This window comes from Pogona vitticeps, chromosome 1 (assembly GCF_051106095.1).
Source record: "Pogona vitticeps strain Pit_001003342236 chromosome 1, PviZW2.1, whole genome shotgun sequence".
NCBI lineage: Eukaryota > Metazoa > Chordata > Lepidosauria > Squamata > Agamidae > Pogona > Pogona vitticeps.
Window position 1 is genome coordinate 98,302,753 of NC_135783.1, and position 25,506 is coordinate 98,328,258.

Below are 25,506 nucleotides of genomic sequence, written 5' to 3' on the forward strand. Positions count from 1 at the left end.
CAACTCTTCCAAAAGTCCCATTCATCCAAATGGATCCCACTCTGATTGTGACTTGCTTTAGCAGAGTGAGTAAATCACTAACCAACTGGAAGCGCCCTCCAGCCAGTTAGCTGGTTTGCTTCAGGTGACTGATTCCATACATTTCTGGGCCTCATATGACCTGCTGCAGAGTCTGGGGACAAAAGTTTGCTCTGCAGGCCTACCAACATTGCCCACCCCTGCATTAGAGGGATGGTAGATTCTAGCTTTACTGTATGAAAAATGTGATATGTATCCAGAGTAGATCACTATTTTTGAACTAATTGTCCATCCTTGAGGCGTTTTCCATGGAATTTTGAAAGCAGTATCACCCTGCAAATAAAAGGTTGTTAATATTCTCAAGGTAGTCCTTTTGTACTGTTAAGACGAATGATCTTAAGCAGTAAATGGCCTCCATTGTCAAAGACTGATGTTCTTCCAAGCAGCAAGTAAATCTAATAGATGGCCTGACTAAACTACTTTTTGGAGAAAAGTAACTGGCTTTCAAAACAGGGAAGACTAAATTGAAGTTGCTTTCCAAAAGCTCGGTTCTTTATATTGTAAAATTCTTGTGATGAGCAACTGAAAGTTCATGACAAAAATCCAGCCATGAGCCTGAAACTATGACGGAGCCTGAACTATAATGTGAAGTTCATTTTAGGAAACTGAAAACAGAAGTTTATAATTGTCTTAATCACAACAGTAGATTTTGGAACTTTTCATATGGCCAATACAGCTATCTTCTTTTTATTTTTTTTAAATAATATGATTTCTAAATCTTAAGTAAGGCAGTTGTCAGCATTGCACTCACCTTAGTAAAATGAACAGGTGTATGTTTCGAGCATAAAGCTGAACATAGAAAGCCTGTTGTGGTTTTTTTGTGTGTGTGTCACTGAAGAAAAATCAAAACTTTTTTATATTAAATTATTAATTATCATTGTTTTTTTAAATTAAATTATTTAAAATGACTTAAGGTTGATCAGTAATTAGATATTTAAATTATATTTTAATTCTGTTAAATATGCATGCATGCCTAGTTGTTCTGGCAAGTAGGGCTTTTGTTTTGTGTTGTCCAAAAGTCTAAATGTCTTTTAGACAGAATGCCATGCCCCTGTGCTATATTATTTATCTAAAAGAGCATGGCAAGCATAAAGGTAGCTTCTAATGTCATGATCCAAAATCTTTAAGCAAGAAGTCACAGAAGATTAGACAAATGGGCCATTGTGAATTAGACAAAATAGGCAAAGACTGTTTCAACCCAGAATGTTAGACTGGAAGCTTAAATGTTACCAGTGGGTATTCCAAACAGGATGAACTTGACTCCTCTAACCTCAGCTTTGGACCTAAGTATAACTCTGGGCAAGTTAAGTTACTATCTTGGATTCTCTAGTCAAAAGCATGTCTGTATACTGCTTGGGGGGAAAAAGGATTAGAAGACAATTCCAAACGATACTGGTAATTCAAAGCCTGGAATCCAGCTGTTGGCAATCCAAATGGATGATTTGATTTGTTGTAGTATAAAGATAATGATGATAGCTTGAATAAGATGATGTTACCATATTGGTTGTGTACCAGTTGAAGTGTCTTTTAAGAGAGCTCTGTGTCAGAAGGGCAGATGCCGGGGCAGAGAGGAACATAGGGGATTAAGTTTATAGCCCACAGTATAAATGGTGTCCATCATTGTATTGTAAAAACTTTATGTGTTCCCTTTTAACCTCCTCTCCCCCTGCATCCAGTTCTCAGCTGTATCCTGGAGTTTCAGACACTAATGAAAAGAAATTGACTTTAATTTCTCAGTTTTCTTAGTAAATACACAAAATGAGGAAGTACACTTTTAAAGTTAAAATTTTAAGAAATGCTCGCCAAACTTCGCTGTGCTGAGGAAAAGCTCAAAAAGAATATAAAAGAAGAAAAGACAACTTCTGAAGCATCCTATTAACCCACTTTGCATCAAAACCCACTTTTGACATTTGATATTTGTGTGGGCAAATTAAACTCTTTTCTTTACTTGGTAGGCAAGAATAAAAAGAAACTTACTCTGTGCCTTCACTGCAGGATTTCTGACTGAACCTTTTTCAACCTTAACATTTTCTTCCTTTTCTCTCTTTTTCTGTCAGCCACCTGGTGTGTTTATTTCCAGCAACCATTTGTTACTAGACTGCCAGGCTCACTAATAAGGGACCCCCCCCCCCCAAAAAAAATGGTTGCCTTCTGGTACAGTACTTAGCCTCCGTCAACATGACTTTGCTTCTTTTCCCATGGGTACCTGGTGAAGTGAACTCTCCTAAAGGCTTCCTTGATTATTTATAATGATATTGTGATTTTTCCAAAATAGCTTTGTTTTATTTATCTCTGCACATAACAGTCTCACATTCATGAAGCCTTAGTATTTGGCTGTAAGGCCTAATTAGCCCAGGTTGCTGTTCTTTTATTGAAATGTCGGTCCTAGCAAAGCCATGGGGATAGGCTGCTTGCAGTGCTGGGTTTACATGCAAGCTAAATAAGCTATAGCTTAGGGTCTTAAGTTTGGAAGGACCTTTTTAAAAATTGCTTTTAAAAATTGCAAATGCAATGGAGCCTGTTAAGTAAGATATAACATGGGCCATTAACCACATCATATTCCAGCTCTAATGGGTTGATACTGTAAACAACACCAAATGGTCTTCAAAGGTAACTCATTGAAGTCAAAGAATTAAGAAAGGAACATCGTCTAAAAATGAATGTTAAGAAAACTAAGTTGGTGGTGGTCAGTGAAAAAAATAAGCAGCCCAGAAGTGCACTTAAAAATTCAAAATGAAAGTGTGGACATTTTAACAAATATGATGAGCACCTTGGAATTTGGTAAGATGAACACCGGAAGCAAAATAAATCACAAGAGAGATGGAGTGGAGCAGCTTTGTTTCAATAAAGAACTGAATTTGAGAATTTATGTTGCACGGTGCTATGTATTCTCATTTCTGTTGCTTGGTACAATACTGTGGATATAAACACAGGCTGTTATAAAAATAAGGAAGAAGCACTTGAAAGTGTTTGTAGCATAAGATGGTAAGAATTGGCTGGAATTGGTCACCAGCGCAGATGTACTAAGATGAATAAATAAAGAACAAGAAATAATAGAACTCATAAGAAGCAGGAAGCTAGAATACGTTGTTCACTTAATACAGATAATTACAGACTGTTATAGCTGTTCAAGTTGAATTACATGGGGAAACAAGTGCAGGAAAGAAAATTTTTTAAAAACCTAGGGGACTGATTTGGATGCAACAGCTCTGTTTAGCAGTACTGTAGCCTGCAGCCATGATGTCATGCAACATCTGGTGGAGAAGGAGGAAGAGGTGGAGATTGGCTATGTTAACCAGAGGTAATTGACTTGTAGTGTAACAGCATTCCTCAGCACTGGCTTATTGAACAGTTATGTAGAATGTTATGTAAATTTTTCTCCTCTCAAGAAATGTATTAGGGGTCAGGAATAAATTGAAGTTGAAAATTCAATGAGTGATAGACTTCTGGAGCAGGGGTCCCCAACCCCCAGTCCTCTGCCCGGTGCCAGTCTGTGGCCGTGGCAGGACCAGGCTGCAGAGATAGATCTCCCACCCCCCACATGCACTACCCCCACGCATCCCACATGCACACACAGCCCGCCCACCCACATGCCCGACCCCTCCACAAGCACGCCCTTTCCCTTTGCGCATGCACGCAAGTGCGCCGCACCCCTCCATGCATGCGCACAAGCAAACCCCACCCCGCCGCAAGCACACCCTGCCCCTCTCGCATGGACCTTGCCCCCCCGCATGGACCTTGCCCCCCCCCAACCGACCCACGGCTCAAGAAAGGTTGGGGCCACTGTTCTGGAGGACATCCTTGTCTGTGGCTCTTGATAGACAAGTGTGGAGAAGTTTACTATCTTTGGACATCAGTGCTAGCAAAGATGCAGGACAAACATCTATAATGTTACTGGGGGGGAAAGTCTTATGATTGTGAAAAAAGTAATGAAGGTTCTAGTGGTACTAAAACCAAAAGAAATTTTAAGATGCAAGCAAATAATTTAAAAGCACATGCTAATCAGTAAAATCCAACAATTGCTCCAAAACAAGTTTAATTTAAAAATTAACGTGATGCTACCGTTGCTCGTCTCCCAATCAAAGCCTATAAAAGGCACATGAGGGAAGCAGCTAGCTAGCATAGTAAAATCTTCACTGAGTGAACATTATGGAGTCCAGTATAAAGAAAGCTAAACGTTTTGCTGTATGAGTTGCGATTTTAAATCCATTGATATGGCAGATACGCAGCCAAAATTTCTGTCCATTGATTAGGAGAAACAGGTTTCTAGTTCATCATTCCATTTTTTTCCTAAAACCATTTTTTTCCTAAAACAAACTATCTTGCCTACTGAGCACTAGCAAATATTTGTAAATTAACAATTGACAGCAGTAGGGTTCCTCAGTTCCCAGATTGTCCTATACAGTAGTTGAATTTCTGATGAGAAGGCTATGCAGAATTACACAGAAAACCTACAGTAAACAGAACAGTTCTGTTCATAACTCACACCTTCCCTGGGTGAGAGGGTGATGGAACTGACAACAGAGAGGGTGATGGCAGTGTATTCCTTGCTTGTTCTCTCTTCATGTTTCAGAACGCCTCAGTTGTGTTGCAGCTTACTCTGTGTACAAGACTTTCTGTTAAAGGCCAGATAAAGCGAAGTGCTTTCAAGACGGGCCTGGAAGTTTTTCTTGTCACCTGCTGCGTGCAGTGTGACCAGAAATAGCAAGTGATTTTGGAATGTGTGCCATAGCAGCTTTAGCAATTCCCTTCACTCCCACTGCATTCCTTTTCCCCACTCCCAGTTCTAAAATGTGTAGCTGCAGTTCAGCAAAAGCTAATTCGTAACGTAGTAGTGATGTTTGGCACTCAGTTTTACAAACCGTGGGTGTGAGGATAAATATATTAACTTCATATCACAAGGGGGAGGGAGAGAGGGCTGCAGTCCCCCTGGAGTTATCAACTGGCTACAGAAATAGCTCTGGCTCATACTAACTTTTGCATAGTAACCAGTGGGTGCTGTATTCCAGTAAAGATAGAAGGTGTTTCCGTTTCCATAGGAAAAGACATTTAAAAGGAGCACAAGAAGTTTCATTTAAAATGCATTCTGTTTCTTATTTGTTGTGAAACTTTAGATGACTATTCAAGTTGCTCAACATAGTCTGAGTTTAACCTGTTTTAGGCAAGTTCCTTTCCCCATGTGTGCATTCCCACATGTTTGCAGAAATAGGGGAGCTTCTGCTCAAGCAACCGCTTCCACAAGTCATAGCAGGGTCTTGGCATTGAAGGCTCTGCTGGTCTGTTTATGTGCCCTACCAAAAAAAGGACGTCACTGCTCACATTTCTCTTAGATTGTAGACGCAAGTCAAAAAAACTTTTGTTCAGGCAGAGGTTTTGGTCTCCTGTAGGAAATTATACATGATCTGTTTCAGTCATTTACTTATTCCACTAAAAAATCTTGCAGCTTTAAACTTAAATAGAATGAAGAAGTAAAGAGAAGATCTGGTTCGAAAACAGAATGTTAACATTTTGTCTAGTATCCGTGTTCAGTATTTATGCATGTGAAACTCCCATCTGTGGAAGTTGTGATGGTGATCGGACAAGGTGCAGATTGTGTGTGCCTGGTCACATATGACTCACATGTTGTCAGAGCACCATGGTAGCTTATGCAGTTGGAATTCCACATGTGTGAAAATATTGCACAGGACACTGGCCATTGAAATCAAAGCCAAATCAAACACGCTGAGGAAACACATGAATCTTGCACAGGTAGAAGACTTAAAAGAGGCAGAGAAAGGATTAGCAAAAGGTGTGACTGAGTTGGTTAAGGGGAATCCTGCTGCTTAGTATTGGCCCATTGGATCAGTGGGCGATTTGGTGAGTTAGCTGCTCCATATGTTCCACTGAATCAAGCGGGCTACTCTAACTGTGACTTACTTTAGTGTAGTAAGTAGAGACGGTCCATTGGAGCTTACAAAGATGTGGTCTGACCAAAACCCCACTGGTTCAGTGAAGTCTATTGTGACTTCCTATCTTGAGCAGCAAGATTTTCAGCCAGAGTGCGACAGCATCTTCACCTTCCTATGTCTGTAACCACACACATTGTCCTAAGAAGACTGAGCCCTGGAACAAGAGCATCATCATAGTAACTATTCAGTGGAATGCACGAGAGAGCTCTACATATGAAAGACAGTGAATGAGTCCAATTGGGAGCCCTGGTCATAGAGGGTTCACAGCTGCTTTGGAGAGCAAATCCTGTCCCATCCTTTTCCTGTAGGCATTCAGTGAATATATAATATATCTTAGAACTGAAGAACTGGGACCCTATCTCACACATGAAAATGTGACTTTGGTCTCCTATTGCGGCTATAATAGGGAAAGGTGGTCAGTACAAGTAGTTCAGAAGAGCAGGAGTAGGTCTGCATTTTGCTCATCATGCTCCCTCTTTCTGATCACTGCACAACCTGAGCGCAACAGGAGTGAGGCATCCTTTAAGCAAGGCTTTGGCAAGTGACCTTCCATCATCTAAACCGTGTTTCCTGATCACTGAAAAATAAAGAGGAAGCCAAAATACAGTCCTCTTTTACTGCCTCTTCTTGTTATGGACTAGTGGCCTTGCAGCCTTTAACCCAAAGGTCACAAGGAACCTGGGGGCTTTTTTGTGTATAAAGATTATGAATTTAAAAAAAACCAGTCTTTTGTCTACCAAAGATGTTTTTTCTCCTAATTTATTTTACAATAGCCTTTTGGAGATGGAATCTAACGCTCTTTCAGGTTAATAAACTGCTACAGTTTCATTTTACTTGGGGTAGTATGTTTTCTAGCAATGTAACTGTCAAATGTCAGGTAATGTGATTCTTACATTAAGATTTCTTGCAGCATAATTTCACTGTCTTCCATTCTTACTTCCCTTTGTACAGGATGATGGCTGTCTAGCACTAATATTCTTGCAAATGCATTCCCTTCTAGTGATATTCCATATTTCCCCTCTATGTCCTAGGTTTTCTACCCCAGCAAAGATGGTACAAAGATCCCCATGTTTATTGTCCACAAAAAAGGAATCAAATTAGATGGGTCCTCTCCTGCCTTTCTTTACGGTTATGGTGGCTTCAACATATCTATCACACCAAGCTACAGGTAAGCAGAGAGTTGGGAGCTCATGAAATATGTAAACTAATAAAAGTGCACAGGATCTTGTGCTAGGAGATTGCCTGCTTTGTTATGTAAGTTGAATTTAAAACTAAGGAGTACTGCAGTAAAGCCTCAAAGAAAATTGAATTTCACTTCATGCTGTTTGTTCTGCTCAGTATTCTCAGGTTGCCATATATTAAAAGGGATTTTACAGAACTAGAAAAGTGGCATAAATTGTTAGCTAAAGTAATCAGGCTAATCACCAATCAGTTTAGAGAGAAAAAAGACACATCAGAGATGTCCATGTTTTTGTATTATACACATATAATAGCACAACTATTCGATAATACTGTGATCTGGGGCCACCTACTGAAGCTGATTGGTGGAAGATTTGGAACAAATAAAAGTAGGTAATTCTTTACAGAGAGCATAGTTAAACCAAGGAGCCTGGTTCTTCAAGATGTGATGGGGACCAACTTAGGTGTCTTTAAAAGACAACTAAGACGAATTCATGTCAGGGCCATCAGTGGTCACAGACAGCTGTGTATTTATTCCAGTCTTAGAGGTAGTATCCCTCCAAATAGCAGCTGCTGGGATATAACAGCAGAAGAGAAAGCTATTGCCTTAATCCTGCTGGTGGCTTCCTATCTGTATCATCAACTATGGGAGACTAAATGCTGGGCTACATTGGGCCTGTGGTCTCATCCAGCACAACTCTTCTTATGTGTAGAAATAGCTAGCCAAAACAGAAGCTTTCATTTTCCACTTAAGTAGCTTGCTGCAGTGCTCATTGCACCAAGACAGAAGTGCCATTCTCCAAGCACCTCAGCAGTTGCATTGCACCATTGGTTGAAACTGGAAACAGACAGCTGATTGCACAACTCTCATTAGGCAATACCCAGCACATTTACATAGGCCTAAAGTTAACACTGCACCTAGACAAACAGTATTCTGGCCAGTGAATCTTTGTGTAACTATGAGGGAAAGTCTCAAAGCTGAGACAATCCTCGAAGTCCCTAAATTGAGGGCTACATCCAACCCTAAAAGACCTTGAGAGCTGCTTCCAGCCGTATGACAAGTTGAATTTTTTATAATAGGTAAATAACTGGAGTCAACAAATATCCTGCTTTACTTTTCCAAGCAACAGCTCTAAACATACAGCTCTCAAAAATACAGTGTGCAAAAGGTCAACGAACTCTACTCAGCCACAAGGACAGGGGATCACTACACACAAAAGACCAGCTAATGACACCCATCAACCACAGGAACAGATAATCTCTTCTCCTTAGCACAACAATACACCCACAACAATACACACTAATCACCCATCTATAGAAAAAGACAAAAGCCGTTCTCACAGCCATAAATACTGCACTCCCAAGCCAACTACACCAGAGCACAGAGTGCTATCCTCTGAAGATGCTGGCCACAGAGACTGGCAAAATGTTAGGAAGAACAACCTTCAGAACACGGCTAAAGAGCCCGAAAAACCCACAACAACCAACAACAAGTGAATGTTGTTGTAAACTCTCAGTGTATATTCTCAAAATGTCCTGGAGAAATTGCCTTAAATCTGATTGAATCCTTCCCTGGACCTTCATATACAGTTGTGGTACTTGGGTTCTCAGCTATTCAGGTTGTCAAGGATAGGCTTCCACTGCTCAGTCCTTCGGAGAGCAAATTTTAGGAGTACAGCTTCTCTTACTGCTACCTACCTACTTGACCCTCTCGTAGGTTCACTTGTCTTTAATCCTTTACCACCTCAAATTGTCTGTACAATTCTGATTATATTTAAAAGTCTTTTGTTTAATTTGCATCACTCTTAAGTTCAGACTTGGGGCTTCCTTTGCTTGTTTTTTAATAGTATTTTCTGGCCTCAGGTATCTCCTCTTACTGGGATTAGTAGTCGGATGTAGTCCTTGATAGTCTGGTGCTTCAAACAATGTATGTTTTGCCTGTTTTATTTCTTGCTCACAGTTTTCAGCTTCCTTCTCTGATATTCTGTTGGCCAGAAGCAAAATGTCTGCTTCCCTTAATTCCGGCTGCTCCCTGTTTGGTTTACCAAACTAGTATGGGGTTCGATGCCAGGAAGATGAGAATCAGCTAATGGGAAGAAGGAAACACATGCTTTTCCCCCCAGCCCCTTTCCTTCTTTTCCCTAAAATGTTTCACATACATTGTTTGAGGCACCAGACAATTGAGGACTACATCCAACTACTACTGTTTTCAGCAGTTGGGCTGGTCTTGGGGCTGTGGATTTATCTAGCCATGGCATGTGTGTTTCTCTTCCATAGCCACAGCTACTCGATTGATTTCTACAGTTGTGATGTCTTTGATGTAAATGAGCATTTCTTCTTAGAGTTGCCTGGCGGTCCTGATGAGAGATGTTTGTTCTCTGGGGCTACGGCATCCTCATCTGGAAGGGATGGGTGCACTCTGGAAGTACCGGGCTCCACCTCCTGTGACTGTGGGGATGGGCTGCCAGCAGGGCTTTTGAGCTCTTCTGCCCCTTATCCATCCACCTGAGTCATGTCATCCTGGCCTTTATATTCCAAGAAAGACTCTCCTAGATGAGGCATGGCACTGTCCTCCAGCAGGTTGTCATAGGGTCTCAGTATTACTACAGGCTTGCATGCTTACATTATGGATAACCAAAAGAAAAACCAAAAAAAAGTCCTTAGAATATTCCTGGAACCACATTACCAGAAGGGAAAAAAAAGTTTGATCTTATCCGTATCCCAAGTGATTTTGTCTTTGTTTGGTGTCTTTTTCCATTTTTGTTGGTCTGTCTCTTAACTAGCAGCTCAGCCATGCGTTTATAAATTCAACCTGACAATAAAACCCAAATGAGTGAGTCATCAGTCCAGAAGCAAAGAACAACCATGTCATTTGTAGATGGTGGTAAAATGGACTTCAAAACGCCAGCATAATATTTAGGCTTCAGACTTTCCAAACTTCATGCTGAGCTCAGCTGGAGAACCAGAAAACATTATTGCATGTTGTCCCCTTAGATACTGATACCCATGGCAAACAGTGTTTGCCATCTGTGCTTTTGTTTCCTCTTGTGTAAATTAGAGTGTAAATCATATCAAGTTTAAAGTGGAGGCTGTAAGCCTCTTTGTGGCATTGTACCATCAATTAATACCTTATTTAAATGGTTCGGCTTCAGTGTTTCATGGTTAGTATATTCCAGAATTCTGACAATTGGAGTAGCTTCTGTAAACAAAATGTCATGTTATTTTAAGAGCAAGGAAAAGACCATGTGGTCCTCAAGATTACTCAGTTGTAAGTGTGGGTGATACCTTTTATTGGACCAGTAAATAAGTCAAACACATCACAAATGTTCATGGAGGAATCCTACGTCTCCAGGCTAAGCACCATGGAAAGTGCACAAAAATTATAGGCAAGAATCCAAAAATTGATGAGATTGATGGTAGAAGTCTGTGAGAAGCCAAGTCTGGGATCACCTCTCATCTACCATCAATTTTTAGACTCTTGTCTACAATTTTTCTACACTATCCATGGTGCTTAGACTGAAGAAGTAGGCTTCCTCTATGAAAGTTTGCAATTTGTTTGATTTTTTTAGTGGTCCAATAAAAGGTATCACCCACTTTTACATTTGTGTAATGTTATCATAAAATGCAGAGTAATTATATGGAGCTATAATTATTTGGTTTTGTTTCTTCAAGGTAGTGTGGGTAGCCTCAATAAGACTGAGGACCATTTTTTAAAAAAATGCTTGGCTACTCAGGGGCTGTGCTCCAGTATCAAGGGGCAAGGCCAAAATGCCTGCTTAACTAATTTTCTTCTTTTTTTGTATATTTTTACTTTTTTTATCATTATAATTTTTCAGCACTTGATCAAGATGTATGTGATTTTAAACCTTATTTTCTCCCATAAAAGATTATTCAACTGAGAAAATCAAATTTATTTCTTCAGGCTAATCTATTTAATAATAATTCATTAAACAGATTTTATTTAATAAGGTTGCAGTAGCAACATATCTGGTGGTTAATACACACACACACACACACACACACACACACACACACACACACACACACACACACACACACACACACACACACACACACACACACACACACACACAAAAGCCTGGTAATTTACAATTAACACTTAAGCTAACAAGTAGCCTAAGGGTATAGAACTAAGGGCTAGCTCAATAGCTCTGACATTCATACTTGTTGGAAAACAGCCCTGACATTTTAGTTTGGGTGAGAAGTGGCTAACCGATGAGGAGTCACCTTCTGGGATTTTCCCTTATGTGGTGTCACTGTATCTATGGTAGTGAGCTCAAGAGCGTGTTGTGTAGATGAACTTGACTGCTGCCATTGGTGTTGTCAACATTCAGGCTGCCCTTCACTATGTAAAGCTTGGCATCCATTTTTCTGCTGGCATTGTGAGCATGATATTACGTAGCAATATAGCGCCATTTCTTGGGTTTTTGAGACATGATCACAATCACAATATCCCACATTCATAAACCGTTGGTTTTTTTTTTAAGAACTGAATTCTTCTTATACAAGGGGGTGCTGATAAGTATTGAACCTTTCCCAGAAAAAATGAGCTAGGAAGCTATAAATTGCAGGGTGTATTGGCCAATTTGTCTATATTCAGTGGTGCAAAAATCAACTACCTATGATTTTAACTTAACTTCATTTTCCGGTCCAAAATGAACATGGCAGCACCTCCAGAAAAGTTCAATGTGGAAGAGCATAGGACCATAATCAAGTTCCTGTTTCTCCAAGGGAAAAGTGCAAAGCAATTCCATGATGAAATGTCAGAAACTATGGGTGACAGTGGCCCTTTATATGCAACAAATGCTGTGTTATCTATTTTAAATTTTAAAACTGGCCATTTCGGTGTTAAAAGTGAGAAACCCTGTGGAAGGCCTGTTTCTGTCTCTGTGCCTGCAAATGTGAAAGCCATCCAGGACATGATCATGGAGGACAACCAAATATCAGCCAAAAGTATTGCTATATATCTGAGAATATCACATGAGAGAGTTTGTGCCATTATCCACAACGACTTGGAAATGAGAAAGCTGGCAGCAAAGTGGATCCCCAAACTTTTGACAACCGAACAAAAGATGGCTGTTTTGGAACATTTTGCAAGAAATGAGTCAGATTTCCTGGGCAAACTAGTAGTTGGTGATGAGACATGGATCTATTGTTATAATCCTGAGACAAAGGAACAGTCTAAGGAATGGAGGCATAGTGGTTGCAGGCCAAAGAGGTTCCGAGTGCAAAGGTCAGTGCAGAAGCAAATGGCAACACTTTTGGGTTAAGAAGGGAGTTCTGCTGGTGGATTACCTCCAACAGGGTTCAACCATCAATGCAAAATATTACTGTGCTTTATTGACAAAAGTGAGGCAAAACATCAAGGAAAAACATTGATGAAAGCTCTCCAAAGGTGTCATCCTGTTGCATGACAACACCTCGTCACACACTGCAAGTGAAACAATGGCAAAACTGACATCTTTAGGCTTTCAGGTGATGCCCCATCCACCCTATTCTCCCGACCTGGCTCCTTCTGACTATTATCTGTTTCCCAAACTCAAATAACACCTAAAGGGGCAATGATTTGGGAGTGTTCTGGAGGTAACCAATGCTGCAAATGAGTGGTTACACCAGCGGTTGGAAGAATTTTATTTGCAGGGACTTAAGCTGCAGGACAGATGTCGCAAGTGCATTGACTTCCTGGGGGAATACGTATGTAGAATAGTGTGGCAGTTACAGCTTCCTAGCTCAGTTTTTTCTGGGAAAGGCTCAGTACTTATCAGCACCCCCTGTTCTTTCTCTGTGTATGTCATACTCCATTAATTTGCCAGCATCATTTGATAGCAGGGCTTCTTCGTCAAGGCAATTTCCCTTCAAGAACATGAATTCTAACTGTAAAGGTCCTAGTTAATAACAGTGTTTAGGGATGATCGGTAACTCAGACATCTTTTGTCAGTAGTGGTAGATCTTTTGCTCTATTGTGTTAACTTTGATCTGTGGTAAAAGCATACTGAGCAATCAGGTAGCAGAAATTAAAGATGGGTGAGTAGCAAGCAAGTAAATACAATGCTAACAAATGATTATGATGCTGACAAAACCTTCCCTAGACCTCTGTACCTTCCTGTACCCAAAGAGTACTGAAATCTAAAGCTGCAGGATGGCTGACCAGAAGGGAGCTGGATGTGAGGAAAGTATTTTCCTGTTAGCTGTTGAGTTGGGGGTATATCCATCACCACTCCCTCCTCCAATACACCCATTAGAAGCTCCATCAGCATAGATCTACACCAGAATAGAAATGTACTTTTCCTGTATTTTTGTCACTGAAAAGCACTAGAGGCCAGATCCTGAAGATTCAGATATTCATTTGCCTTTTTGCTTTTTCCCCCCTTCCCCAGTGTTTCAAGGCTAATTTTTATAAGACACCTGGGTGGTATTCTAGCTGTGGCTAATATCCGAGGAGGTGGTGAATATGGAGAGACTTGGCACAAAGGTAAGGGTTTCTTGGTGCAGGAACCAAAAGGAAGTGTTCTAAAATGTTTTTAGGTACCTAAACTGAACAAATGAGTAGCTCTGATTGTTATGACCTTAATTTGAATTTCATGTAACTCCATCACCCATTTATTTGAAAGTGTTATAACTTTTAATTCAAAGATCTTTTGTAAACTTTTTGTTTTCCATTGTACCTTTTCTAAGGGCCTTTTTGAATAATCTTTAAATAATGTCCCATTAATTATTTCTTGCATTTTCCAGGTTGCCTTTTTACAATTTGGTTTCATATTATTTTAATGGTTTCTCTGTACTATAGAGTGTTTCCCAGTAATTCAGAGACGGGATCCACCGATTTTCAAAAAGATAAAGCATACATGCCAAGATGTCTGTAGCATTATTGCCAAAGACAAAGTGTTCTTCTGTAACAGGAAATTAGCTGAAGAGCTTTAATGAGTTTTTAATAAAATTTACTTTTATGTCAGAGGACTGTTTTCCTATTTCCAAGTTTAATTTGCACCGCAGACTGTAAATTGGCATTAGCTAGAAGTCTGCTGTTTGTTAATTTCATAGACAGTTATTTCTGGTGCCAAGTGAGTTCGGCACAGTGGTCTTGGTTCACTTGAAAAGCACCTGACCCTATATTTTTGAAAGAGTGTTTGATGCTTCATATAAAGCATAAGGTGTATCTCCTCTCTGTTCCTTTTTCTCCTCTAATAGCACATTTGCATTTTTCAGAACCAGTTATGCTAAATAATGTCACGCATGTCAAGGCTTTCCCGATAGCCTTTGCTACTTTTGATCTTTTTAAAAATATTTCACATGCTAGCATGGAATGGCAGACCAGACATATGACAATTGTATAGGTGGCAATCAGAGTATTTAGTCAAGCCAAACAGTTACTTCATTCACGAGAGATTTGCCTTGTTATCAGAGGGATGAAGGAGACATTCAGAGTGTTATGGGAACAGTAGTTTTCTATTATTAGGTTAGTCATGTGTAATCCAAAAGGTCATAGCATCTTCAAAAGAAAATATCTCTGCACTGAGCCTTGGATCCACCGTGCTTCTGGGTGGTGAGCAGAAGACACTTCCACATAAAGGGCTTCCCTTCTCCTGTGCTATCCTGTTCCAGGGCATCATCATCCAACCCTTAGAAGAAATTTGGAGAGTTACAAGCAGCTATAATGAAGATTGCTGCTTCTAACCTTCGGATCCAAGCTGAGATATATTGAATTCCCATGTAAATGCATATAAATAGAATGCAGACATAAAATAACCAGGAACCAGCCTATTGACTGTGCTTGGACAAAACAAAGACCTGTGCTTGATCATCATAGGAAGTAGTCTAAATGAACTCCAGACTGGTACACTGAAGGTAAAGCAGTACAGATCAAACAAACTGCTTAAACCATTGGGAAGCCATTTTGAGAGAATAGCATAATTGTGAAAGGGTTGTAGCAGACAACATGCATACGAGACATACATGATCAGCATTTTATTGGGGAGAGCCATGCAAGTAGTTTTCCCCCTTTTTCTTGCCATCTGCTGTGTGGTTGGGTATGTAACTGGGCATGCCCTTGTTTGCTCGTAGTGCAGAGCTTGCCCAACAATACACAGACGTCTCTGCGCAACTCGTTTAGTTACTATGTGTAAAATGGCAAAGGATCCTGTGTTAAACTTAAAAATGTTATATTGCAGTATAAGCACCCATCCCTTTTTATGGCCCCAGCCACCTCTTTAAGAAACGCACCGCCTGCAACGAACATACCTCTGTTGCCTGGGCCGGGACCACTACTGCTCGGAGCCCTGTCCGCAAGGTAGCCCTGCCAGAATAGTTTCCAAATTAAAACTCTTTCTCTGGAAGCAATCCCTTCAGGCTGCCTACTTAGCCTGTCTTCAGCTGAAAACACCCTTGAACCCGATTTGCAAAACCCTGTCAAAAGATAGCATAATGGTGGCAACAAATTTTCTCGCCATTGAAGGACTCTGATGACACCAAAGAAGGATAGGTCGCTTACCTGTAACTGTGGTTCTTCAGATGGTCATCTGTGACACTAACACAACCCACTCATCTCCTGAGGGTCATGGCCAGCTATGACTGCCTTACAGAGAATCAGGAATGAAAAGGCAACTGTGAAGTCTTCCAGTATGGTCATGACACAGAGAGAGAGAGAGAACTTTCTATTCTAGAACAGGACCTCACACAGGCACTCTGACCCATGTGTGAGTTCAAAGATGACCATTGTTACAGGTAAGCAGCCTGTCCTTCCCAACCGTACGTAGGGTAGGTACAACTGACATTCTGGTTAACGCTTTTTGAATCTGACGAAGTGGGTGATAAGCCACAGAAGCTTATGCTGTAACATATTTCTTAGTGCTAAAAATGCCATGCGTCTTTTGTTTTTCCTGCAACAGAACAAACAAAGCTAATTGGGAGAGGGAGAGGGAAAAAGAAAAAGAGAAATGGAGACACATTTCAAAGAAACAGCCATGCTCTTCAATCTCCATATTATGATCTGGCATTTATTAGGCACAGGTCAATTCAAATGAAACTCAGCATATACTGGTTCTATATCTGATACCAAGTTTTTGTTTTCCTATTTTGAACAGTACACATTTACTTTTTTTTTTGCAAGAACTAGTTTATGAAGCTGTACTTCTTAAAAGATCACAGACAAATTGAATACTAAATTTTTTAATTAAGAAGCTAGATAAACATCTATAAAAATGCATGTGGGTAGTTCATCTGCAGTACGAAGCTTTTAGCTAGGATTAGTTAGTAGGACTATTACCTGATGTTGTGGTGTTAATATTCAGCAAAGGTATGTATTATTCAGAGCTTCTGAAAGCATTAAAGTTATTGGCAGAACTGTCTCCCAAATTCTCTGTTGGAAAAAGATCTTCATTGTTTTTTTGTGTTCCCAACGGCATCAATTATTAAAATGCTTGTGGAGCTGAAAACCCATCCCAGGCAGTGCTTTTTGTCTCTACATGCACACAAGGGCACCCATTCTGAATGTCTGTCTCTATGTGTAAAGGGTTTAACTGGATTCTTGTTATTTGTGGGTGTGTATTCAGGTGGTATCTTGGTCCACAAGCAAAACTGCTTTGATGACTTCCAGCATGCGGCTGAGTATCTTATCAAAGAAGGATATACATCGCCAAAGAAGCTGACTATTAATGGAGGTTCAAATGGAGGCCTCTTAGTTGGTAAGAACAGAGTTGTGCCTTTTGCCTAAGTTTTGTGACTTACTTGGGTAGAAGGCTCAAACAGTTGTTTTCTAAAGACCTTCATGGGGGAGGGGCAATTACCATCACAACACTTGTGTACAGAATCAGGTAGTAAGCTCTACACCCGCATGTGCTCTAGACTTGGAGAATACCAGGCATCCAGTTCAGGGAGCCCTTATGAACTGCATTATTTACTGCTAGTCTGAGGCACCTGTCTGTTCTTCCTGAAAGGTCAGACTAGCTATATGCAAACTATATCAGCTTTCCCCCTCTGGGCAGATGTGAATATGAACATGCTGAACAGCAACACTCATCAAACCCTGCTCTGGAGAGTATCAGGTGGAGGATAACTGGAAGAAAAAAAAAGTGGTTTGGGATAGGAGGGCCAGCATATATCAATAACTAGTCAGCACTGATTTCAGGATGCTGTTAATTGTTTTCTCTAAGCCGTCCCCTTTTAAGTGAAGCTTTCTTAAGCTTCCCAATCAACTATGGCTAAAGATATCTCTTGACTGAAAAGAAGGAGCTCATGGCCTTGAGTCAACTTTTAGTTTGCAAGATCTGAGCACTGCTGCTAATTACGGATCTTTCTAAAGATCAGTCATTCATAGAGTCTCTCTAAGTTGGAAGCAATTTGATGGCCCATAATTTAAAAACAAAGGTTTCTCTAAGACATTGATAGGAGATGATCAACTTTCAGTCCTTTTATGCACAATGGCATGTCCGGTGATATCATGCAAGATTAATCAGTACAGTGTTCATTTAAAAAGAACACTCCAAAGGAGAAAGACAATGTGCTTTTCGTTAGAACAGCTATTATGTAAGTGTTCCTACTAGTTCCAAAAACATTAGTTGTTGTATGGCCTAAGTATATAGTCTTCCAGATACATCTGGAGCGTCTGGTGAGAGGGCAGAAATCTGTCTAGCTCATTGTCAGCACAGCTAGCAAGGAATGATTCTCGCAGCCATTTAAAAAAAACCTCAAGGATGAGAGACAGAGAGAGAGAGAGAGATGCTTGTAGGTATAGATGTAGATTATAGATATAGATAAGCAAAGCAGAATGATCAAGGGTTTGGAAGAAGAACATATGTTCATGGTCTTTCTTTTGTAAAGAAAAGATCTGTGCCAGCCATTTTGTCGTTACAGAGAATTGGCAGTGTTCATATTTCATCAAATCCACTGATTTAAAGTGAGTAGCATTACTTGTATTTTGAAGGGAAAGCAGCAGGCATGCCATGAAATGTCTCAAAACTGAATAAATTCTTCAGCTTCAATACTGAAATTATCCCTGTGCATACCAGCAAAAAAAAAAATAACGAATCATCTTGGCCTTCTTGCTCTCCGCAGGACTTCAGTCTGCTCTTCCAGTTTTTTCAAAGCAATGTATGAATACCCATGTGTAATACTTGTACTAAAAGAAATGACTTTCACTTACTTTAGCTTGAATTCACAAAAGATCCTTAGAGGTGCTTGACTTCAGTTAATTTTAAAAAAAATGTTGCATGAGGAAAGATGGCCTTAAATATCTTAGCCTCCGTTTTGTTCTCCTCAAGCAAATGAAGGGAGCCAGGGGAAGACCAGCCCCTCCGGAAGGCATACTAGTTTACATCCACATTTAGTTATACTTAAGTCCCAGTCAACTGTATCCAATTTCTGGTCATAACTAGAGTGGCACCAATGTGCTAGTGGACTTGCATTAGTATTGACTTGCCAGGTCTCATTAATTCTATGGGTATACTCTATTTATTGGGTGGGAGGAGGGAGCTTGTGTACCCCACAACATCCTTTTTCTTAACATTCCCCCCCCCCTTCCCTTCCACAGAAACCAATTTGAAGGCCTGGTGAGGGCAGGATTTTTCAGGCAAAGTGTGGATTACTGTGGCTGCCCAGATCTTGGTTTGCAACTCCCGTAATCCATCAGTATTGACTATGCTTGTTGGGGCTGTTGGGTATTGTAGGCCAACAACATCTGCAGGGCCCCTGTTGCCCATCCCAGTGAAAATAAACCAATGTTCTTCCTCCCCTTGCTCCCAGATGCTTATTGTTGCCATGAAATTATCTTCTGTTCTAAGGTTTATACTATTTGTTTAGCAAGGCTGGCCCTATTGCTAGGCACAGAGTAAAGCACTGATCTGAGCCCCGGGGGTGTTTCCCTCTCTTAAGGGACAAAGCTATTTGTGTCATGTGGCTCTATGTGTATCCATAAACTTGCCTGCCATCCCAGTGCCAGTGTTGAACATCACCTTACAGAGATGAAATAGAGGGTGGAGTGCTTGCCCTTTGTTTCAGGCAGCAAAATATCTATTGCCGTAGCGTTCCCTGTTCTCAAATTCAGAAGTGGAGTTTTGTCGTGTCTAGTTAGGCTCCAGGGCAACTGCGTCGCGCGCATGCACTCTTTCTCTCTCTCTCCAGTGTTGATGCAAGAGCTTCTGGGTCATAGCCTACTTTTTTCAAGGTACTTTTGGTTTGGTACTAAAACAAGAAACTGATCTGGTAAAGAGTTATTTGCAGATATCAGGGAGAGCTATTTGCAGTACTAATAGCTATTTAAGACATCAGTATTAATACGTGGGTTTGTTGGTTTCCCTCCTTGTGAAGCTGCTTGCGCCAATCAGCGTCCAGATCTATTTGGCTGCGTGATTGCTCAAGTCGGAGTGATGGACATGCTGAAGTTCCACAAATTCACCATTGGTCATGCCTGGACAACAGACTTTGGCTGCTCTGATTATAAAGAACAATTTGAATGGCTATACAAGTAAGTGGAGAGTGTGCTCTTGTTTGTTTATACACATTGGATTGTCCTTGGATGCCCGATGACGATAATAGGGAACCTGACTGCAAAAAAATGAAAATCATCCGTCTTTCAAGTCACACTAGAGATCCAGAGGCCATTCACTTATGCATCATCATAATCATCATCATTACTTATTTCTTGCACATAGGCATCTCAGGCTGAATGTTTTTTTTTTTTTCCAAGCCCATACAAGTATGACTAGCAAATGTACGTCTCCCAGCCAGCTCTTGTGGTTTCTAGGAAAACAGTCAGTAGCAGAATTCTACTGAGATTTCTATTATCTGATCTTTTGAGTGGAAGAATACAGTGGTGCCCCGCTTGACGATTACCCCAGCAGACAACGAAACTGCTTAACAATGAGGTCTTTGTGATCGCTATTGTGGTTGCAAAATGATGTTTCAATGGGGAAAATCCGCTTCATGACGATCGGTTCCTTGCTTCGGGAACCAATTTTTCGCTTCACGACAACCTTTACAGCTGGTCGTCGGGTTTTCAAAATGCCTGCCCGCTGTTTTCCGGACCTATTTCCGGAAGATAACAATCAAAAATGGCTTCCCCTATGGAGGATCTTTGCTGAAAAATGAGGTATTTCACCCACTGGAACGCATTGAAGCGGTTTTCAATGCATTTCAATTTTTTTTTTTATTTCGCTTGATGACGATATAGCTTAACAGCGATTTTAACGGAACAGATTAACGTCGTCAAGCGGGGCACCACTGTATTTCTAAATAGCCCGAGCTATCTCAAGGACTTCGTCCCCCTTTATAAGCCTGCTTGAGAGTTAAGATCATCAAGAGAAGCTTTTATCTTGTTTCTACCACTTTCACGACTGCTTTGGGTGGGTACAGAAGAGAAGGGTACACCTCTGTTGCTGCTCCTAGACTTTGGAACTCCCTCCCACAGGAAGCTAGGCTAGCTCCATCTTTACTGTCCTTCCACAAACAGGCAAATAAAAGCTAAACCACTTTCTCTTCAGGCAAGCTTTCTGCTGAGTAGCTGGCAGCCTGAGTGAGTTTTTAATTGGATTATGGTACCTTATTGCTTTGGAGGTTTTTTGGTATTGCTTATATATGGTATTTGTTTCATCCTTTTTAGTATTTGTATTCTCACGGTTGTTAATATTGTCTTTGAATGATTTGAGTAGCCTTGGGTCCCTTTTAAGGAGAAATGCAGGGTAAAAATATTTTTGAAAACAATAAATAAGTAATAAAAGCTGTAATATTAAGTAACTGTAAAAGACAACAAAGTGTTTTAAAAATATGGTTATAATCGTACATTTCCCAAATAAGCCATCTTATTTTAAGAAATCCAGTAGGCTGTACAAAGCAGTGGCTATAATCCTGTTGTGCTGTTTTGCAAAAGGAGTAACTTTTGGAAGGAAATTAGGAAATTGCAATAAGCATTACCTGTTGCACATCTTGTCAGCCAATGTACTAGCCAGTACTGATCAGTCCACACTCTCCCCTTTTGCAAAAATTGTAAATGTTCAGGTGGTTTTTGCTTTCTTAAAGGGCTGTTTGTGGCCTACATGAGTTGGAGTAATCTTTCAGTGGCCAGTTACGCCCCCTCGAAAGCTCTGGCAGTGTGTTTGGCCACTTTTGCTCTTTATTTAGAGAGGTGCAGGGATCCTGACTGGCATAATTCCCACATTTGCTCTAGCATTATGAAAACCTTTCTCACTCTCTTCTCTCACTCTAGTTTCTGCATATCTTGTGTAATGTTATAAAGCTTTACCACAAGTCCATCTTAGTCATTTGGGCCATGAACAAGCAGCCCTGAAGTGGTTTATCTTTGCATAAAATATGTTCAAATTCCCTGACTCGTTTAATTATCCTTTTCTGTACCTTCTCCAACTCTATAACTTTTTGTGAGCTGTGACAACCAAAACAGTGTTCATTCTGAATTTATCTCCACCACATATTTTTAAAGGGTATTTTAGTACTGGCCTTTCCCCTCCCCCATTTCCTGATCATCTGCAGCAAAGAATTTGCCATGTTTACACCGAGTTCTCGTTTTCATCCTCCTTCCATTCTCAGCCTGAGCACACAAGAGGAAGATAAATCTCCACAGGATGAAAGTGTCCTTGTCACCCTTTCCCCCTTTATCAGCTGGGGTGGGAATCATGTGGCCCATGGCACAGATGCCCTCCCACCATTTATATAATATGGCCCCAGCACCACTATTCATTTCCCCACTGCCCAAAACTTGTTTGGCATATAGGGAGAATTGCTACTTCTGGAATCCTTCTGGGATTATTTATTCTCCTTTAAAACAAGGTGCCATTCCCCACCCCCACCTTCAAAATCAGATGTCCAGTCACTTATAGTTTGATTTGAAATGTCCACTGGACTGAAAAAGTAGACCCCAGATCCCCAGAGGCTTGCCTACCCCATCTTAGGTGGCAACATAGTGGAGCTAACAGCTGTGGTATGGTGCAGAAGACTATGTAGATCTCCTGTTTCTAGATCCAGCCTCTTCATCCCATGTATCTTAACCCCCTCCTTAAGATGTCGCAAGTCTAGAATTCTGCTTCTGCTGATGGAACAGTAGCAGTTTTTCAAAGTGAGTCTCTAAGGCAGCTTCACAAGCCAAACAAAAGTGTCTCTCTCTCTCTCTCTTGCAGATATTCCCCTCTCCATAATATCAAAGTGCCAGAAGGAGATGGAGTCCAGTATCCAGCCACATTACTCCTTACAGCTGATCATGATGACCGTGTGGTGCCTCTTCATTCCCTAAAGTTCATTGCTACTCTGCAGTACGTTGTCGGACGAAGCCCCAAACAGACCAACCCGCTACTAATTCACGTTGACACCAAGGCTGGCCATGGTGCTGGAAAGCCAACAGCCAAAGTTATAGAGGAGGCATCTGACATGTATGCCTTTATAGCAAGATGCCTAAGTCTTGAATGGATAGAATAGCTCTTTACTCTCCGAATTAGAAATCAAGGGCTTTAACCACCATTTTAAAACAACAGGAGCACTCGGTGTAGTACTTACATTTAAGAACGGCCACTCCCAGCTCCCCATGAACTTTCTGTTTCAATTCAGTGTTTACTTTGCTCCTCATTTTAGTTTCTGGCATATGTTTAAAATAGCATGTTCCGATAAATAGGCGGATTACAGATGATGCTGTTATGTGCATTGTTAGAGTCACAGTTGGTGGTGGTGATTATATCATGCAACACAATTTTAATGTAATATTTCTCCTTGCAGACATATCTGGCTCACATGTAATTAAATGTAAGTACTGTTCCAGTATAATTTGTCAAGTTGTGTTTTCTTTACAGCCACAAGAAGTGTTGGGACTATTGCCAATACTTCCCCATTAAAGAATCTATATTACAAATGCTGAGTAATTTCAGATTGTGTTTTCATTCTTTTCAAAGCTCAGGATTTTCTACAGCCCTGCTTTAGATCAGTAGGCAACAAAGCAGTATGTTATAGGTACATGCATGTGCACACCCACCATCTTGACATACATTTTAAAAGTGCCACTAATAGACTTTTATACTTCCGCTGTAGCTTGGTAGAAGTGTATACTGGGATTAAATTAAATGGTGTATTTAATGAGCAATGAAATACAAAAGGAGGATCCAACTGAAAGGACCCATGTTTCTCTCAGATTCATTGTTCCATTTTTCCCCTCAAATGCACTATTTTTAAAATAAGCTTGAAAATGTCCAAGGAGACCAGGGTTTCATGTTAATAATGTGAATTATTATCAATCTCTGATAATATATCTTGATTAGAGTCACAAACTTTTTATTTTCATGAAGTGTTCTATATTTTTCCCTTTCTGTGGTGAGAAGTTTTATAATAATTAAGGCGAATGGACTGAAGCGGACTGGAGTAGGATATTTTCAGTCAGACAATTACGAATTGTTCCATCAGGGAGACAGCCAATATGTTATATTGAGCAGAGTGATAGACTGGGACTCAGAAGACGGGTTCGAATCCGCACTCATTCATGGAAACCCACTGGAGATGGAACTAGACAAGCAACTCCTTAAATATCTCATGTGCCTTGAAAATCCTATTAGGGTTACTAGAAGTCAGGTGCAATTTAACAGCACATAACACACTTTGCAGGCAAGAAACTCAGAAGGAGCGGTTTTTCTTTCACGGGAAGCCTATCAGCCTAACTATTATTCAAGTCTACGCTCCTGTTAGAGATGCTGAAGAAGAAATCGAAAGTTGTTATGCAAGTGTCTAGAAGGAAACCAGTTGCACACCAAAACAGGGTATGTTGATAATCACAGAAGTTGGAAAGTACAAAAGTAAGAAATAAAGCCAAACTAAACATCAGCAATTCAGCATGGAAGTTAGAAATGAAGCAAAAGAGTGCCATGAAACCATCAATTTGTTTATTGCAGATGTAGTATGTTTCAAGAAACCTAACAGGTGATTGTACACATTGATATCACCAAATGGCCAATACTGAAATCAACATCATAAGCAGAAGTTAGAGAAGCTATACTCTCTCTGCAAAAACAAGATCAGGAGCAGGTGGTGGTGCAGGCCATCAATGTTAACGTGGAAATAGATGAAGAACACTAAAATAATTATAGTGCCAAAATGTACTGTAATGCAGTGCTCTGCGTGGGGCTGCCTTTGAAGATGGTCCGGCGACTGCAGCTGGTCCAGAATCGAGCTGCGTGGATGGTGAGTGGTGGGGCCAATAGGGAACATACCAAGCCAATTCTCTTTAAATTATATTGGTACCACTTGCTGCCTGGGCCCAATTCAAAGTGCTTGTTTTGATATATAAAGCCCTAAACGGCTTGGGCCCTGGATACCTGAAGGACCGCCTCCTTCCATATGAACCTACCTGGCAGTTAAGATCTAGCCAGGGGGCCCTTTTGAAAAAGCCGTCCCTCAAGGAGGTGAGAGGGATGGCTTGTAGAGAAAGGGCCTTTTCGGCAGCTGCCCCCAGACTATGGAATGCCCTCCCGACTGAGATTTGTCTGGCGCCGACGCTGATGACATTTCGGCACCAGGTCAAAACCTTCCTGTTCCAGAAGGCTTTTAATTGAAATAATATCAGCTGTGGGTCCTGATGGCAATTTCATTTTAATTGTTTTGTCTTTTTGTTGTGTTGTAAGCCGCCCAGAGACCTTTGGGTAGTGTGGGCAGCATAAACTGAAAAAACAAAACAAAAACAATTCCAATAAGATTTCCTGAAGAACTCAAAAACTATGTGAAGAACATGTTTGTATTACTAAACCCAATTGACCATGAGCTAGAAGAACAGTGTGTATGTGTGTATTTAAAATAGTTTTACTCCACCTTTCTCATTAAAAGGACCCATAGTGACTTACATCATTAAAAGACAGTATTAAAGCTAACAACAATGAGTATAAAAATACTAAAAAAAAATCAAACAGATAACATGCAAAAACATAAGCAACACCAAAGCACTTTCAAAGCAGTAACACATTTAAATTCTCCACTCAGGCAGCCAGCCAGCCACTCAGGGAAAACCTACTTGAAGAGAAAGGTCTTCACCTGCTTGCGGAAGGACCAAAAGACACTGTCAGTGAAAGAAACGATGGTTGTAATCAAAAGAAAATAAAAACCTCAGAGGACATTTGGTTAAACTTTTAAAACGGGAGGCAAAAGTAAAAAGTGCAGAAAAAGAATTTCAGAAAACCTCCCCATGCTTTACAGATGACAATGAAACTTAACTGTGAATCAAAAAAAGGGGTCATTACAAAAGAAATGGATGTGCCACAAAATTTGATTGTCTGGCTGTGAATTTGTACTCTGAACAAGGTAGTGTTAGAAT

At 40.5% G+C, this 25,506-nt stretch overlaps 1 protein-coding gene across 1 annotated transcript in view; it reads left to right on the forward strand.

Moving 5' to 3' along the window:
* Positions 1 to 23,077, forward strand: part of PREP (prolyl endopeptidase) — a 94,111-nt gene extending 71,034 nt beyond the window's left edge. The window contains exons 11-15 of the mRNA XM_020779911.3: positions 7,058 to 7,194; positions 13,604 to 13,698; positions 16,775 to 16,906; positions 19,527 to 19,683; positions 22,346 to 23,077. Coding sequence (XP_020635570.2) covers positions 7,058 to 7,194; positions 13,604 to 13,698; positions 16,775 to 16,906; positions 19,527 to 19,683; positions 22,346 to 22,640 — 816 coding nt within the window. The 3' untranslated portion in view covers positions 22,641 to 23,077. The remainder of the gene's footprint in view (positions 1 to 7,057; positions 7,195 to 13,603; positions 13,699 to 16,774; positions 16,907 to 19,526; positions 19,684 to 22,345) is intronic.
* Positions 23,078 to 25,506: the final 2,429 nt, after the last annotated feature.